Raw genomic sequence first — 16083 nt, 5'->3', positions numbered from 1 at the left:
GACATTAAAATTGAATTATAAAAGGGGTGAAATTAAATGAAGACGACCAAAAATCAATAATTTATGCACTGACACAAATCAGTTGCCATTTCGAAACAAATAGGTTTTCTATTAAAGATTTGTGATAAAAATATTGGACCCCATGAAAATGTGGTCCATATAAAGAGAGATAATATAAAAATACATGAATTGCGATGAGATTTTTGGAAGTCTCTTATGCTTTTACAATAATACTTTATTACTCCTAATTAAGTACTGGGATTGATGAATTGAGTAGATTATATTTTGTATTTTCACATAAAATATTTATTACAATTAAATTGTTATGGCTAATTAACTACTCGTACTAGAACCCTCGAGATTCTCTCTCCATTCGTGAAATATTTTGCCCTTTTTCAGGTTGTTATATACTTTCTTGAAATAAGTGAAAAGGGACCAAAAAGCATAATCGGCAAATCAAATCTTCATTGCAAACACTTTCAAAATTCGAAATGATGATTTTGGATTCCACTTTCTTTTACCTTTTCATAAGGTGGAGTTTCTATAAAAAACAATGAAATGCTTCAAATTAATACAACAATAATGAATTCTTAGTATATTGGAGTAATTTTTATATCATGAATTTGGATTTGGAGAAAATTATACTCTATCGTGCGTTCGCTAATAAATATCACATTTTACTTTTACTACTATTACACACTAACGAACATAAGAAACACTTAATCTATCATGATGCAAACTCAAACTGTTTAACTACGTGACATTTAATTATGGACGAAAGGAGTATATAACACACGAGCGAAATTCTTTATTTTTATGCATATTTGTATTACCACCCACAGAAGTTATAGACTTTAGCATGAAAATGAGACTAGTCCAAAGTATATTGATTTCCAAATTATACACAATTTTTTCCCAAATCCAAATTAATAGACAATTAAGAAAATTGTCGAAATAATATTACAATTAGTTACTCCATATTTGAAAGTTGAGTAATTGACCAAAAATCTTGCAAAATTCCTATTTTTTCTGACAATTTGCTAAAAAAAATTCTCTATAAGTGCCACAAAAACGACTCCATAAAATTGAAAATTAGCTCAAAATTATTGAATTTAAGATTTTTTTTTTAGTACTAATTGTCTGTTTCTATTATGATATCCATAAAAATTATGTACCACGTTAATGACTGTGTCAAATATTAACAGTATATTGTTCTTTCATAGAGTAAAGGTCATTGCACTATAAAAACATCAACTTATTATTATAAAAATAATTACGAATAAATGTAACCATAATTTGACCGAAGTTAATAATTTTTGGCAATTTGCCAAAAAAATAAGTTCTCCATAAAAGGAAGATTTCATGGTCGGCCATAACATAACATGTCCAATCTACAGTCTGAAATTCCAAAAACTACACCAACTAAAATCACAAAAATCAAATTAAAAAAAAAAGATATTGAATTAACGATTAATTATAATTAAACACCCAAAATCTAATTTCTATCCCCCAAAAACAAGAAGAAAATTGTCAAATTATTGATGAAAAATCAAAGATTCTTACAAGCGTAGATCATGAATGAAAACTCATGCTTATCTTCATCTTTCCTCACCATCTTCTCCTCCAGCCACAGCCTGCTATCCATCCCGCTCCGAGTCCTGAACATGAACACCGCGCACCCCGGGCCCGAGCCCGAGCCCGAAAACCAGTCGTACACATCCCACATCAAATCCACCAGCAATCCGTCCAGGAAAATCGTCTGATTTCCCCTGAAATTCCACTGCAGCCTCTTCACCCTTATCACCGTCTTCCTATCCACGCACACCGACAGCACCGGGTGCTGCTTCATCCCCTCACCGTCTCCGCCGCCGCCGCACTGGATCACGACGTCGTGCGCCGCGCCGCCGTCGCGGAATTTGGCCTTGGTAGAGTACATCGCGTTGCCGGAGAAGTGCTCCTGCCGCGACACGAGTGCGAATTTCGCGATTTTCGCCCCCGATTTCAATTTCCTGAGGTAAGCCTCCGGCGCCGATCCGCCGCCGCCGCCGAGGATCGGGCTGAGCTCGGAGTCGATCGCGATGAAGACGTAGTAGCCGTCGACCGGCTCCGCGCCGGACTCGTACCTCGCGGCGGAGAGATCGTAGAAGATCTCGATCGCGCTGCCGTGGAATTCTAGGGTTTTGGCGCCCTTGAGCTTCCGGAAAATCCGCGAATTGGTGGTGAGCTTCACCGCCGCCGCCGATTGGGCGTCGCCGAGGGCGATCGCCAGCGATTGAGAGACGCTGCTGCGGCTCCACGTCAGCGTCACCGGAATCTGCTTCTGATTGGAGAGCGTCGCTCTGTAGAGAGACGTGACCGCATTTTGAACGGAAGGGGTTAAATTTGGGGAAATGCAGGAATTCGGAGAGTAGCTCGAGCACGATGTCTCCGAAATCTGCACCGAGTAATCGCTGAAGCACGATGCTAAATCTCTCATTTCTGCGTTTGGAGAGAGAAACAGAGGAAGGAGAATGGCGATGGCAATGGAGTTTGTATGTATATGTAAGTATCGAATTGAACTCTCTTTCTCTCTCTAAACAAGAAAAGGAATGGGGAATTGAGTTGAAAACTTAGAAGGATTCTTTTATTTATTTCGTGACAGATAATTTAGTCTGATATATCCGAATATTTAACATGGAAACAAAAACTAATTATAGTGGATGAAATAGGGAAAAACCATAAATATGAATTTATTTGTAAATTCGTAATTATTTGATGGTCAATTTTTTTTTGAAATTGTATTTGATATTTATATATGGATGCGATGCTCTAGTATAAGAAATAACGTTCATTTGATTTATTTATATATGGATGCGATGCTCTAGTATAAGAAATAACGTTCATTTGATTGAAAAACGTGAACGATGTGTTACAGGTAGGTGACTATATATTCTTTTCGTGTTATAGTTGTGAACGATTTGAATATTAAATAAAAAAAGTAATAAAGTTAAGATGTGTTCCGTAAAATTTTACGAAGCCAAAAAATTATATGCTGGCGCCATTCATACAGAAAATAACGTCATGTGGATGAAAACATCAATAATACTAATGCATATAAACGATCAAATATTTTGTCATGGACCGTATTTTTTAACAAACATGTTAGTATATTTTTTAAAACTCGTATCAAAAAATGGTATGTATTCTTGTTTCGTATTATCGAACGGAAGGAGTATGATTTCAATGTCTATTTGTTGGGTAATGAAAATGTGGAGGTTGGGGGTGGGCAGATTTAAAGAATGAATGGGTGGGCAAGAACATAATGTTGATTAAATTATTGTTTAATTAAATTTAGTTTAATTTAATTTTTCGTGGATCCTAACAATGGTTGACTAGAATTATTAAATTGGTTTCCACTACTCAAACCCAAAAACTTCGTTGTCTGCTAATATAACGGTTTTAGGTACTTACACAAAATCTGTCATTAATCAACTGCCGGCTTCTCAAAATTTACATATTTCTTGTTTAAGGTCAACTGAAAATTTGAGTGATTTTTCTTTTTAATCACTTTATTTTTCTGTACTTACTAATTATTATTAGCCAGCAAATACATTTATAATGATACATAAGGTCACATGAAACCTTAATTTCTTATAGTCTGTTCATCTTTCCATTTAGTATTATTTTGCAATATTAATTATGTATTTAATGCTCGATTATCATGAAACGTTACACATACTATTAATTATCTAAAGTGCGTAATGAAAGAAAACAGAATAATGGTTTTAAGTATTGATCTTATAACCTTCCACTAAAGCCTACAACAAATCCGAAACGCATCGCAACATTTTAGAGATACACTATATATTAACATTCCAAAGGTGTTCAGTTTGATGTAATAAAATTGAATTTTATCGATTAGGCATACAATCCAATACTATTTTATAGTAATTTGTGTGAGCCATAATTTTACTTAATTTGTAATCAATGTGAATTTGCTGGAAACGTCACAAAATCTAGTCAATTTATATCAACATTGCAACTTTTAAATATAGTCAACAGTAGTATATCCTAATTTTGACAATTTTTTTCAAATATCTCACTGATTTGGATTTGGAAAATATGGAGTAAGATTTGAAATTTAAAACAAGTGCAAAAAAGAAATGCATCTACTACATAGGGACGGAGGAGTAACATTTTTATTTACCAAAATTCACAATTTTATGAGTGATATACAAATCAAATAAAAAACCATGTATTTGGTCTTCCAACATACATAATTTCTTTCAACTTTGAATTTGTGAAATAAATAAATACCAAAATTGTGATATAATTGATCATTTCAAAGAGCTACTACAAAATTAATTCTAAATTTGCCAAAATTAATACTCCATTTTTTCTAACAATTTACGCATAATACAACAGAACTATAAATTTATAATGATAATAATGAGTGTTAGGCACAATTTTAAACCGAAGTGGTGGCCCACCACTTTTCCTCCTACAAAACACTCTATTATCAAAAGCAGGAGGAATAATGTGAAAATAGTTACTCCCACTTTATTTTCCTCTTTTTAACTTTTCTTCAATTTCCTTTTCTCACTTTCTTTTTCTTTAACAAATTAAAGGTCATTTAAAATTGTAGCAAAACTATTTTTTTCTTGTATATATCCAAAATTTTACACATTTACAGTTATTTTCTCTAGTATATACTACTACTCCGTATTTTCTTTGGCTATTATGAATATATACATACATAAAAATGTAATTAGATGAGAATCACGTCTTAGAAAAGAATTAAGAATAAATAACTACATAAGATATGAGTCGAATATAAGAAATTAATGTCGTGTGATAATCTTATTCAACTAGTTTTAATGGGAAAAAAATAATATTCTATCATTTTAATGTAAAATCAATTTTAATAATACACTTTACTTTTTTTGATAAAAAAATGCTCAAACCTATTCCCTCTTGCACCTAAATGAATCGTATTGGAACAAATTTTACTGCCAGTTTATTAAGCTAAAGCTATATAGTAGAGCACTTTTTTTTAAAATAATTATAACTAATTAATAGGCAATAGCTATGTGCACTATATAATGTTTTTTAAAATGATGTAAAATTGATAGTGGAAAGGAACATCCAACTAGCTTCTAGAATTATTATTCTTGTTTGATGGCCTTTTACCGTCTATACAAATCCTTCATTATTAATTAAATATAAGTAGTATACTATATTATTTTCGATTTTTATTTGTACTAATATTATAATTACATCTCAATTAACTAGTTATTAGCCATCATGTTATATTCAATTATTAGAGCATAAACTATTTATTTTGATGATAACGTAAGAAACTAAAGACTACGTAGTATGATCTTAGTAAATTACAACATGTCATATAAAACGACAACTATTATTAATATACACTAAATATATAAATTCTAGGAATTAACTATATACTATTATTTTCACTTGTACTTGAGATAATTAAATATTTAATGTGTATTGAAGCACGAATAATTCTCCATGTTGATTCTATGGAAATTCTCAAATTCAATATTTTGACTAAGAAGTAGTACTAGTAACTAATAAAAGTAGTAGGAGAAAAAAGATAAAAAAAAGAAAAAAAAAAGGTATAATCACCTAATATTTTGTGCAGCTATAATTATGCTCTCATCAACTTTCCATGTTAAAGAGAAGAGAAAAAGAGATTGAATTTTTGGGGAAATGAAATCAATCTACTACAAAAAGTCACAAACATAATCAAAGAATTAAATGTGAAAAGAATTGTTATTGTTGGAGTTTGGTTGGAGATGAATGTATAGTAATTTATTAAATAAAAGAATTAAATGTGAAGATAATTGTTGGAGTTTGGTTGGAGATGAATGTACAGTAATTTATTTAATAAAATTAGTGACAGCATGGGCCTTCATCTCCTCTCCATTGTCATCAATTAATATTCATCAAGTAGATTGCAATTCTTAAATGAATGTGAAAGAGACTAAATTTGAGAGCATTGAGGTTTCATTTTATTAAAGAAACATGTGAAAAATTAGAAATATGCAGGATTCGAAATTAACTTGAATTATTCAATAGTGATGTCCACTTTTGATATTCTCTTGTACTACAAATGGAAAAGTTACTCTTTCGTAGGAAAAAAATAAAATAATTTTTTTAACTCATCCTACTTTTGATGCCAAATTCCAATGATGACTATAGGTAGTTAAAAAGAACAAAATTCACCTTCACCACATGGTGCAATCACATCTCTATATGTAACTAAGCCAACTCATATAATGATATCATAAACCATGCTTAACTAAGCTATGGGACCCCATTAATTGTGCAAATTACTCCTTTATCTATTTCCTTTTTATTTGGTCAACCAAATTCGCAAATGATTATGGACTTGTTGAAAGGTCAATAGAAGCCTAAAAACTACCTACCTTTACTTTGTTGAATGTTAGTTAAAAATGCAAGACGTGAAAGGGAGCCCATAGCCGATCTAAGAAACAAAACTCGGGATACCAGAGGTACTAAACCGTGGGTTCGTTGATGACTCGAAACAGGGGCAGATCTGCCTAAGCTTTAGGTCGGGCATTTGCCCCTCATATTTTTTTACCATATGTATCTTTTTTTCATTACAAATTTTATTTCTTTTAATCTGTCACTATATGTTCCTCCTCAAGTTCTTAAAATTCCTGCCCATTTCCTACAACTTCCTAACTCTGCCCCTTACTCAAAAGACTACATTTGAGATAAATTTTTATAACTCCGTGGATTGATGGTAGGATATGCCTACTATAAAGTGATAGAATTTTTTTATTTTCCTAAAAAAATTTATATCTTATTTAAAAAACGTGTTAAAGAAAGACATAGTATATGATCCAAGAAGACTGAAGTAATGAAAAATATAAATATGCATGTGTTAAATGTACTTGAATTATAAACGTTTAAGCAATAATAACGGCCACATTATAAAGTACTACATAATCATTTGATGTACATTCATTTATATACACACATAATGGAACTAACTAACGAATAAGAACAAAATTCAATCGAATGATGCTATTTGCCTCTAAAAATATCTAAATGATCAATAATTATACTGACTCCAATATGTTGCTGTTTAATTTGGTTTCTAGTTGAACTAGTATAATTTATTAAGCTCATATTCGGGTTATATTATAATTATCATTTAAAATAATGGAGTAATATTATCGTTTGTACGAATGTGGCATAAAATAATTTGATCTTATATTTAGCATATAAATGTAAATCAATTATAGTTTAAAACAAATTCTTCTAAATGCAACCATCGAAAAGATAATGGGATTTTGAATAAACTCATATATTTGCTATGTTATTTATTTGATTATTATTAAGCAATCATATCAAAATAAAATCACGGGTTTCATCATTTCCCGTATTTGTTTGCAATAGATTCAAATTAACCTTTCCACAATGAAATCGTAATTATAACTATAATTAGTATAGTAGGAGTAATACTTTTATAATTGCTTAATTTATATTTATGATACTAAATTTAATAAGATTGGCATCCTCTTAGACTATTTCACCAAATTAAAGGCATTTCGGATTGGAAAATCTAGTCAATGATATTAATAAAGGCATTACACCAGTCATTAATTTAAATATTAATAACCTATTTTGCCTTAATTAATTAGTGTTTTGATGAGTCAATTCTTGTTATAAAAGCAATGTTTAGACAAGCAAACTGCAAGTTGGTGGGAGGACAAGAAACATAAAATCCGGTTATTTTTTTAATTAATCTTCATATACTTATATAGTAGTATAAAAATGAATAAATCAGTGTTGATTTTTTATCATTTGCTTAATAATGATGCTTTAGAAAAATTGATCAAATATTCATATCTTTCTAGAAACATCAGCAAGATAGATATGTAAAATCTTGAAAATAATAAATTAATATTCGATCGCCAGATTTAGGCTATGTCGTGATTTAGCCATGTTTTTAAAAAGATTTTGTTTTATAACAAAATCAAGCATTTCCTATCAAAATTATATCCAATTTAAAAAAGAGGTCCATGAAAGAGTTGAAGTGGCAAATTTTATTAATAAAAAGAATCACTCTTGTAAATATCCAATCTAGCATTTCCTATTAAAATTAAAATGTCATTTTCTCTATGTAAAGAAAAAATCAACTATTATTGTATGGTCCTTGTTTATGAATTAATTAGTTGAATTACAGTGAAAAGACATCTCATCTGCTATAACATGTGCAAATTACGTACTACACCCCAAATTAATTTTAATAAAAAAAGTCTAAACTGAGATTATGAACAATAATTATATCTAAGTCAAATTGGAATTTTTTTATTGAGTGTATGTTTATGACAGCCTTGTTGCTTCTTGGAAGTTGTCGACATTAATTTCGTTTGTCCTTTTCCCATTGTTAATTTGTACTTAATAATTTAATTTCTGGTAATTATAGTTAATTAGTACTAATATAGTTTAATTAAAGAAAGCAACTTGGAAAATTCTTTTTTCCTTTTGCTGCCGGCTCAAGTCATTTTCTCGTGCCCACTCCACCTTAATATATGAATTTATATCATTCCTTGTTGATGCCACAAATTTTTAAAAAAAAATATCAACTACATAAATAAATGATGAGGAAAATGCAACCTACTTATATTTCAAAATAATTAATGGATAAATATAAATCTCAAAATTATTACGGAGTATTTGTTTTTTTTATAAATAACTGATGGATTATATATTGCGAATAAATCCCGAATTATATTTATTTGGTGCTTCGGTTTAGTCTAAATTATTGTTTTTATGTGATTAAGTTAGCGCATTTGTAAATATTTAGTTATGTCAATCCACAATTTCAGATTAATCACTATTTATAATAGAGCAACAAGGAGTATGATTTTATCGAAAACGTAATATCCCAACTTTAAGAATGTATTGAATTAAGGGTAATTTTTACTTTTCCCAATTTTAGTTTTTCATGCTGATTTTAAAATTTACCAATAAATTATTGAAACATTATCTTGTTCCAATTTGCAACCAATTAAGATTTATGCGCTGATGTAGTTTGGTGATTTATTTATGTGGCGATATCGCAGGTCAAACAAAACAACATCATATTTTAGACAACGTAACAAAGTACATTATACTAAATTAAATAATTTTTTATGTATATAACAAATGAAGTTATTTTAGAGATGTTGTTTTGCTATATACAAAGTATTTTGTTTTGGTTATTATTAACAATTTGACATTTCCGTTTAAGCCCACTTATCTAAGTCTCAACTTATGATTCCTAAATAAGAAAGAATTCTACACTAAAATAAAATGGCTACAAACAGCCTGCAAAGTTGCTGGGCTTTTCGTGGTCCAAATATGAATTGGGTCATTAAAATTCATGCAATTTTCTATGCTTTTATAGTTCTGTTTGTGTCAGTTCGACTTTTTTTACGTTTAATTATTTATAATTTCGATAATAAGCATTCTCTAATTATTTTTATGCTTTTAGTTTTCTAACAAAACCCATCTAAAGATTATTATACTAATAGTTTTATTACATTATGTTGAGGATGGATGAGCATAGCAACCGGCGAGGAGCACATACAAGCTTACAATATGGATACATGCAGCGGATAGAAAAGGTTTCAAATGTTAGTTAGGAAACTAGCCGTTTGTGGCGGTTTCACTTTCGGTTACAGCCATTGAGGTGAATCATCATTCACTCTAGCTTGTGTATAGTTGGCTTGAGTAGCATTGTAATCGGTTGAGATTCATAACTACATTCACTCTTGATCATCAATAAGATCTCTCCCTTTACCTTTGGTAATTAGTGTGTACATTCTTCAAACACAAAGGCTTAGCTTAGTTCTTGCTCCATCTTGATTCACAATCAACGCATTAGATCATTCTACGAATTTTTATTTAATTTGGTGCTTATACATTTAAGGATGGAAGTAATATAAAATTAAATTTACGTCTACTAACTTTTTGTCATCTATATCTCTTTATATTTTAAAACAAAGAGGCGCCCTTCTATAAGCCCTGAGCCACAGCTGATATCCCAACCGCTTGGCGTGCAGCGTAGCTGTTGGATGATTTACTAGTATAACCTTTTATTTTATTTAAAAATTTTACTTTTTTTTTTAAATATCCACCTTTCATTCTATGTTTTCACTTTTTTTTTACTATCCATCTTCCGGAGTAATTTGTCGTAAATGAATCCAAGTGCTCAAGCTACATTGATAGAGTTTGAGAATAAATTGGGAACTTGCTCGTAAAGGCAGCGCATTGGCTTTGAAGGGGTATAATTGAGAGAATATATTAGGAACTTGTTGGATGCAGTAGTAATTTTTAGTTATATGTTTTAAATCGTGGTATAGTATTACTCCATTTGTCCCATTAAAAATAAAATATTTTTCTTTTTTTATTATCCCATAGAATAAAATATTTTCTAAAATAGAAATAATATTATCTATACTTTAAACTCTCTTTTACTTAACTACTCCCTCCGTCCGCGAATAGAAGTCCCGTTTTTCCATTTTAGTCCATCCGCGAATAAGAATTCCGGTTCACTTTTACCATAAATGGTAATAGGGTCTCACCTTTCACTAACTCATTTCACTCACATTTTATTTAAAACTAATATATACAAGTGTGACTCTTATTCCACTAACTTTTTTTTATCCACTTTTCTTAACATTTCTTAAAACTCGTGCCGCTCATAAATGAGACTCCTAACGGCGGACGGGGGGAGTATTTCTTTTAAAATTCACAAAAGAACACTGACATTAATATATGTCAGCAAAATTAATGTTGTGTGTTTGATTTGATGTATAAATCAGTGTATTCAGCAAGAAAATCTTCTTCTTTTCGGCCAGTCACTTCATAATCTCCATAAATATGATATTCATCTGCGTTTGTAACATCATATTGAGCTACCAATGCCTACTACAACTTCTTGCGCATCTAATTGCGTAGTAAACTTGAGAAAGAGGAAGGGCGACGAAGATCTCCAGGATGAAGGCAACGTCAAGCACCACCACATTTCTTCGGGTAAGCTTTAATCATCTGCAGTTCACACCGCTTATCACGTGTTCGATTAATTGCTTTTAACGAATGCCTGTTTTTATCGCATCAAAATGAAAATATGTGATTGCCTATTTGAAGTATGATCCGTGCATATTATCCATTCGATGAAATGCCTAAACCAAACCGATGAAATTATTGGTTTTGATGTGTTGTGAATTGTGATATTTTGTTTGGTTTCGAACACAATCTCCATTTTTGTTCAAAGATGAAATCAATTTGGGTTATGTATGATTTCTTATCCAACAATTATGATGTATGATGATCTGTGCGTATTAACCATTCGATGAAATGCCTAAAACAAACCGATGAAATTATTGATTTTAGCTGACTGTGTTGTGTAACCCTTACTTCTTCTTGCTATGAAATAGGAAAAGAGGAAAAGCATGAATAAAGTTGGGTAGAAAGTAACTCAAAATGAAGATGCTTCATTGATTGTAATTTGATAATTCATATGCGTTGAGAAGGAAGACAAAATACTATTGCATCTTATACTAATCAATGGAACCCTCTGGAATGGAATGGATACAAACAAAACTTCTAACAGACTATATACGTGGAACAACACAGTGGCTAGCGTGTGGAGTAATGTGGTGGCCACACTCCTTCTTATCCATTCTCTTGGTTCCCTGCAGCAGAACATCTTTCCAGCTAGGAGTAGTGTGATGACATGTCTCTTCTTTTGGTGATGTGTTTGATGTGATCAAGCATAAGTTAACATTCCCCCTCAATTCGAGAGAGGCTAGAGAACAAACATTGAGCTTGTTGCATAGCCTCGTGAAGAATTGATTGCTCAAAGGCTTGGTGAAGATATCCGCAACCTGATCAATCGAAGGAACATGACGAAGATCTAGACTCTTGGCAGCAACTTTATCTCTGATAAAATGGATATCCAATTCAATGTGTTTAGCCCGAGAGTGAAGGACAGGGTTGGAAGCCATAGCAATAGTACTAAGATTGTCAACCCACACAACAGGAGAAGAAGATATTTTCCAACCAAGCTCATGAAGAAGAAGTGATTGTAACCATGTAATTTCAGAAACCAAATGTGCCAAGCTTCGGTATTCAGCTTCAGTACTGGAGCGAGATACAACCTTTTGCTTTTTGGCACACCAAGAAATCAAATTCGAACCAAAATAGACACAGTAGCCAGTGGTGGAGCGGCGGTCATCAATGTCAGAGGCCCAGTCAGAGTCCGAAAAACCAGATAAGGTGAAGGGAGAAGCCTTGATGTGAAGGCCATGATCCAAGGAGCCAACTAGATAACGCAGAATGCGCTTGACAGCCTTCCAGTGAGGAGCCAAAGGGCAGGACATGAACTGACTAACTTTATTCACAGAGAAACTGAGCTCAGGTCGTGTGATTGTGACATATTGCAAAGCGCCCACAACACTACGATAGAGCTTGCCATCTATAGTCGGATCACCCTCTGATTTGCTAAGTTTAAGGTTGGAAATCATAGGAGTCGGAGAAGGATTAGCATCAAGCATCTTTGCACGTTGCAGCAGCTCTTTGACATAAGCTGTTTGTGAGAGATGAAGACCTTCAATTGTCTTAGTGACTTCAATTCCAAGGAAATGTGAGACTTCACCAAGGTCCTTCAATGAGAACTGGTTGTGAAGCTGATCAATAATCCTTTGAATACCGGGAATAGAGTTGCCAGTGATTAACATGTCGTCGACATACAAGAGGAGATAAATAATTTCAGACTTGTTATGAAGGAAGAAAAGTGAAGTATCAGCCTTCGATTGAGTGAAACAAGACCCAAAAGAGTTGATCGAATGGTAATAAACCAAGCTCGAGAGGCCTGCTTGAGTCCATATAGAGCCTTGTTTAGTTTACACACCATGCCGGGAGGCCCACGTTCAAAACCGGGAGGTTGACGCATATAAATTTCATCCTGAAGATCTCCATTCAAGAATGCATTATTTACATCCAAATGCTTGATGGGCCAGTGTGAAGATACAGCAATACTCAACATAAGTCTAATGGTGTTCGGCTTAACCACAGGGCTAAAAGTCTATGTAAAGTCAAAACCTGCCTCTTGGGAAAATCCTTGGGCAACCAACCTAGCCTTGTATCGAGCAACTGATCCATCGGCATGTTTCTTGATGCGAAAAACCCAAGTAGAGCCAATTAGATTCTTTCCAGGTGGAAGGAAAGTAAGTGTCCAGGTTTTGTTTCTGAGTAGAGCAAGAAATTCCTCATCCATAGCACATCTCCAAACAGGAATAGCAATGGCAATTTTGGCTGAGTGGGGAATAATGATATGAAGATCTTTTGAGTCATCAGATTTGGAGGCAGTGAGAACTTTTGGTTTAGAAATTCCATGCTGGGATCTAGTAGTCATAGAGTGCTTCCGAGGCTGAGTGGAGTTCAGAACAGGTGGAGGAGTGGGAATAGCAGGAGCGGTATCAAGAGGGGCATCAGGAGGGGAAGATTGAGGTTGAGCTGTTGTAGAGGAAGGAGAAGAAGAGGTAATGGGAGCAGGTGATAAACTAGGAGATGCAGTTGAGATGTTAGGATTAGGAGAAGCAACAGGTTGAGTAAAAATGATCGGAACAGGAACATTTGTGATGAGAGGAGATGAGGTAGGAGTAGAGGAAGATGAAACAGTATGATAGGGAAAAACTGACTCATCAAAGATGATATCCCTTGTGATTACAATTTTACCATTTGGAAGTAAAGCTTTGTATCCTTTGTGGGAAGCACTATATCCAATGAAGACAGCAGAGGATGATCTAAAATCCAATTTGGATCTATTATAAGGCCTAAGATGCGGATAGCAAAGACAACCAAATGTCTTGAGATCAGTGTAGTTCGGAAGGCATTTATAGAGAATTTCATATGGAGATGAAAGATTTGTAGTAGGAGATGGCAGTCTATTAATTAAGTACACTGCAGTAGAAAATGAATCATCCCAGAAGTGAGATGGAAGTCCAGATTGTGCAAGAAGAGAAAGGCCCATCTCAATAATATGCCGATGTTTTCTTTCGGCCATTCCATTTTGTTGGGGTGTATAGGGACAAGATATTCTGTGGTGTATACCCTCACTTTCAAGAAAATGTGCAAGACCTCTATACTCCCCACCCCAATCACTTTGAACAGATTTGATTTTGGTACTGAATTGGTTTTCAGCAAAGCTTTTGAAGTGCTTGAAGACAGTTGACAATTCATCCTTAGTTTTGAGGAGATATAGCCAAGTGAATCGACTAAACTGATCTATGAAGTTCACGTAGTATCTAAAACCATTTCTTGAAGTAGTGGGAGCTGGTCCCCAAAGATCAGAGTGAATCAACTCTAAGGGAGCAGTATATGTTGTAACAGAAGGAGAATAAGGCAGTTTATGACTTTTGGAAATGCAACAAGAGTGACATAGAGAATCTGATTTCATCGAATCATAAGGAATATTACATTTCTGCAAGATCTTTTCTACAATAGGAAAGGCACAATGGCCTAGTCTCTTGTGCCAAAGATCTAAGCTAGATGCAATATTACAAGAAGCACTTAAAACAGAAAAAGAGGAGGATGAGTCAGCAGGGAAAGCAGGTGGTGGACTCTTGATTGAAACTGCAGGAAGAGGAGAGGACTTGTGTAGGGTGAATTTGTAAAGGCCATTCTCAAGAGTGCCCTGCAGTATGACCTCCTTGGTTACCTGGTCCTTAACAAGGCATATGGAAGAGTGAAACTCAAAGAATACATGATTATCCTTGGCAAACTGTGAAACACTAAGCAGATTTTTAGAAATTTTTGGAACATGAAGAAGAGTTTTGAGGGAAAAGAGTCTGGAATTGGATGATTGTGGCATAGAAGGACAGAAAACAGTAGACTCTCCAATGTGAGCAATTGTAACACCAAAATTATCACCAAGTTGAAGAGTATTACCTCCATTGTAGTCAGATGCAATGTTGAGGTTGGCTAAATCATTAGAAACATGGTGTGTAGCTCCTGAGTCAGGATACCATGAGGCAGAAGATCCTACATCAGTAGCAAATTCAGGTGGAGAATAGCAGTTAGAGGCACCCCGAGCTTGAGCAACATGAGCAGAGGGATTAAGCTGAGGAGCAGATTGGGTATGGAAATTTTGCTGATACGAAGGAGGCCTGGGATTCATGGAATTTTGCTGACTGTGAAAGTGTTGCTGAGGCATGAAGGAGGGCTCAAATCTATGCCAGCATCTTTCAGAAGAATGCCCTGGTTTCTGGCATAATTGACAGATGAGTTTGCCATTTCCCATGCGACCTCTACCAGATCTACCACCCCGAAAGCCATTGCCTCTGCCTCTATAGTTGTTGTTTCTTCCTTGTTGATAGTAGTTGTTGCCCCTGACATCAGAAGTTTGTGCCAGATTAACAGAAGGGACAGATCCATCAACATTAACCTTTGAATTTTTCGATTCAGAACTTTCAAGCCTAAACTCAAAGCTGAGCAGAAGACCACCAAGAATATAGAGGATTTGGTCGTCCTCTGAAATCAGGCAACCAGAAGCCCCAAGAAGATCACAGAATCCCTTGATCTTGTTCAGATACTCTCTCATAGTGAGGTTGTTTTTCTTGATAGTTTGCAACTGGAGCCTGTATTGCATGATCTTGGCCTTAGATTGGCTTGCAAAACTGCTTTCCAATGCCTTCCAGAATCTGTTTGCTGGTCGTTAAACCAACCATCAGAACCATAATACTCTCAGAAAGTGAGGACTGAATCCAAGATGCCAACAGCTGATCTTGTCTCCTCCATGCCAGAAAATCTGGATTCAGCCTTGCTTCAGAAGAGCCGGCTTCTCTTAAGAATTGTGGGGGTATTTCTTGATCCTCCATCAGATAAGACTCCAACTCATATCCTCGTATAGTGGACATGATCTGTTGTTTCCATATGAGATAGTTTGATTCTGTAAGCTTAATAGCTATTGGGTGACTCTGGGTCAATACTGGAATAACATGGCGAAATTGCTCACTTTCTGCCATGATAAAGAAAGGTAACCAAAATAAAAACAAA

The 16083-nt window shown here is 33.9% G+C and overlaps 2 protein-coding genes across 2 annotated transcripts in view; both read right to left on the bottom strand.

Moving 5' to 3' along the window:
- Positions 1-1306: 1306 nt before the first annotated feature.
- On the bottom strand, positions 1307-2607 carry LOC125209180 (DUF868 family protein (DUF868)). The gene has a single exon (XM_048108790.2). The coding sequence runs from the start codon at positions 2474-2476 to the stop codon at positions 1550-1552; it is 927 nt and encodes a 308-aa protein (XP_047964747.1). The 5' UTR covers positions 2477-2607; the 3' UTR covers positions 1307-1549.
- Positions 2608-14467: 11860 nt separating this feature from the next.
- The window catches only part of LOC148930143 (uncharacterized), a 1974-nt gene continuing 358 nt past the window's right edge, over positions 14468-16083 (bottom strand). The window contains exons 1-2 of the mRNA XM_089066466.1: positions 14977-16083; positions 14468-14752 (exon numbers count right to left, since the gene is read on the bottom strand). The exon at positions 14977-16083 is cut by the window's right edge and continues 358 nt beyond it. Coding sequence (XP_088922592.1) covers positions 14712-14752; positions 14977-15676 — 741 coding nt within the window. The 5' untranslated portion in view covers positions 15677-16083 and the 3' untranslated portion in view covers positions 14468-14711. The remainder of the gene's footprint in view (positions 14753-14976) is intronic.

Source organism: Salvia hispanica, chromosome 3, assembly GCF_029641045.1.
Source record: "Salvia hispanica isolate PSC_SH4W2 chromosome 3, Shi_PSC_v1, whole genome shotgun sequence".
In the NCBI taxonomy this organism is placed as follows: Eukaryota; Viridiplantae; Streptophyta; class Magnoliopsida; order Lamiales; family Lamiaceae; genus Salvia; species Salvia hispanica.
This window is presented reverse-complemented; position numbering and strand designations above follow the sequence as displayed.